Here is a 1,697-nt window from a genome sequence, read left to right as displayed (position 1 = left end):
ATATATATATATATATATATATATATATATATATATATACATACATATATACGACGGGCTTCTTTCAGTTTACGTCTACCAAATCCACTCACAAGGCTTTGGTCGGCCCGAGGCTATAGTAGAAGACACTTGCCCAAGGTGCCACGCAGTTGGACTGAAGCCGGAACCATGTGGTTGGTAAGCAAGCTACTTACCACACAGCCACAACTGCACCTTATTGTGTAAAATAGTTGGCTACTATACAGCATAACAGTATAATATCCAAGATCAATATCCAGAATTTTCCCTGCTTACAGGTAAGTTTCTGCTCTGCTAGTACAGTTGTTAACATAATGACCATGTAACTGTGGGAGTAGATCTGGTGAACCAGGTAAAAATTTAGACCTCAGTGAATTCAACAAAAAGATTTGCATAGTTGAGGTCCATCCTGGCTCTCATGTCACTCCAAGTAAGGAGGAATTCAGTGTGGTAGAGGAAAATAGGGTTTCAAGATCTGAGCATGACACAGCACTAAAAGGAGTATTTTAGGTTTAGGAAACCACAGGGAATGACAGTAAAGAAGAACTTAATGTTCCTGGTTAAAAGCGTGAAGCGGCAGAGGGGTTTGATAGTATTGTGCATATGTGATGGAAGAGCCACATCCAAAGATGAGAAGCCTTAGTCTATGTATTTGGAAGTAAATTCAGTGGGAAAGTTGCAGAGGGCAACGACAAGGTCACAGGAGTGGGGAGTTCGTTTACAGATGTTGGGGAGAAAATATGTGTGGTGAGTGAAATTGGTGGCTGGATGAGAGAGGAATAGATGAATGAGTAGCACCACTAAAAGGGTCCGCTAGAAAGTGTTTTGTGTATATGTGTGTGAACGAAGACATGTTGGGGGAACTCCCACATAATAAAGACGGTTTAAATAAAGTAAAATAAAATCTAAAACACTATACCTGTTACGTCTTTGAACTCCTTCTCCGCATTTTACAGAACAGTCAGACCAAGATGTCCACAAACTCCAAAAGTCTGAAGTAGGTGCAGTGGTCATTTCCTCATTAACTGTAACTCTAGGAGTAGGTATGTAAACAGTGGATGGTTTTCCTTTAGCTGGAGTGGTCAGACCAACGATACTTGGTGTGCCTTGATTAGTAGGTACAAATATTGTAGATACACGGCCTTTACCTGGAGTGCTTTGTTCCAATTTTTCATCTGGTGTTACACCACGAACAGATACGGGTAATGACGCAGTTTGTCCTTTAGATGCTGTGGTCTGTTCTTCACTAACTGTAAATTTAGAAGGAGACACAGTGATTGTAGATGGTTGTCCTTTAGCTAGAGTGGTCACTTTACTTTCCATTGTAGTTGATCCAGAAGATAGAGTAGATACAGAAGATAGATTGCCTGTAACTGGTGTGGTCAGTTCAACTTTAGTTGTTGATCCTGAAGATGGTACAGATAATGTAGATGCTGTTCCTTTCGCTGGAGTGGTCAGTTCCCCTCTGACTGTAGACTTTGAAGATTGTGCAGGCACTGTGGACATATGCTCTTTAGCTGGAGTGGTTGCTTCACCTTTTGTTGTAGATCCAGATGATTGTACAGATGCTGTAGATGTTTGTCCTTTTGCTGGAGTGGTCAGTTCCTCTTTTGCTGTTGATACAGAAGATGTTTCTCCTTTTGAAGTGATTATTTCTTTTGTAGCTGAAGACATGGAAG

General features: G+C 40.8%; 1 protein-coding gene across 1 annotated transcript in view; it reads right to left on the bottom strand.

The window, feature by feature from the left end:
- LOC106868880 (SCO-spondin) overlaps positions 1-1,692 on the bottom strand; it is a 19,543-nt gene extending 17,851 nt beyond the window's left edge. Inside the window, exon 1 of the mRNA XM_014914329.2 lies at positions 938-1,692. Coding sequence (XP_014769815.1) covers positions 938-1,692 — 755 coding nt within the window. The remainder of the gene's footprint in view (positions 1-937) is intronic.
- Positions 1,693-1,697: the final 5 nt, after the last annotated feature.

The sequence above is a fragment of the Octopus bimaculoides genome, chromosome 27 (genome assembly GCF_001194135.2).
Source record: "Octopus bimaculoides isolate UCB-OBI-ISO-001 chromosome 27, ASM119413v2, whole genome shotgun sequence".
NCBI classification, from domain to species: domain Eukaryota; kingdom Metazoa; phylum Mollusca; class Cephalopoda; order Octopoda; family Octopodidae; genus Octopus; species Octopus bimaculoides.
The sequence above is the reverse complement of the archived record's forward strand: the minus strand, read 5'-3'. Positions and strand labels throughout refer to the sequence as shown.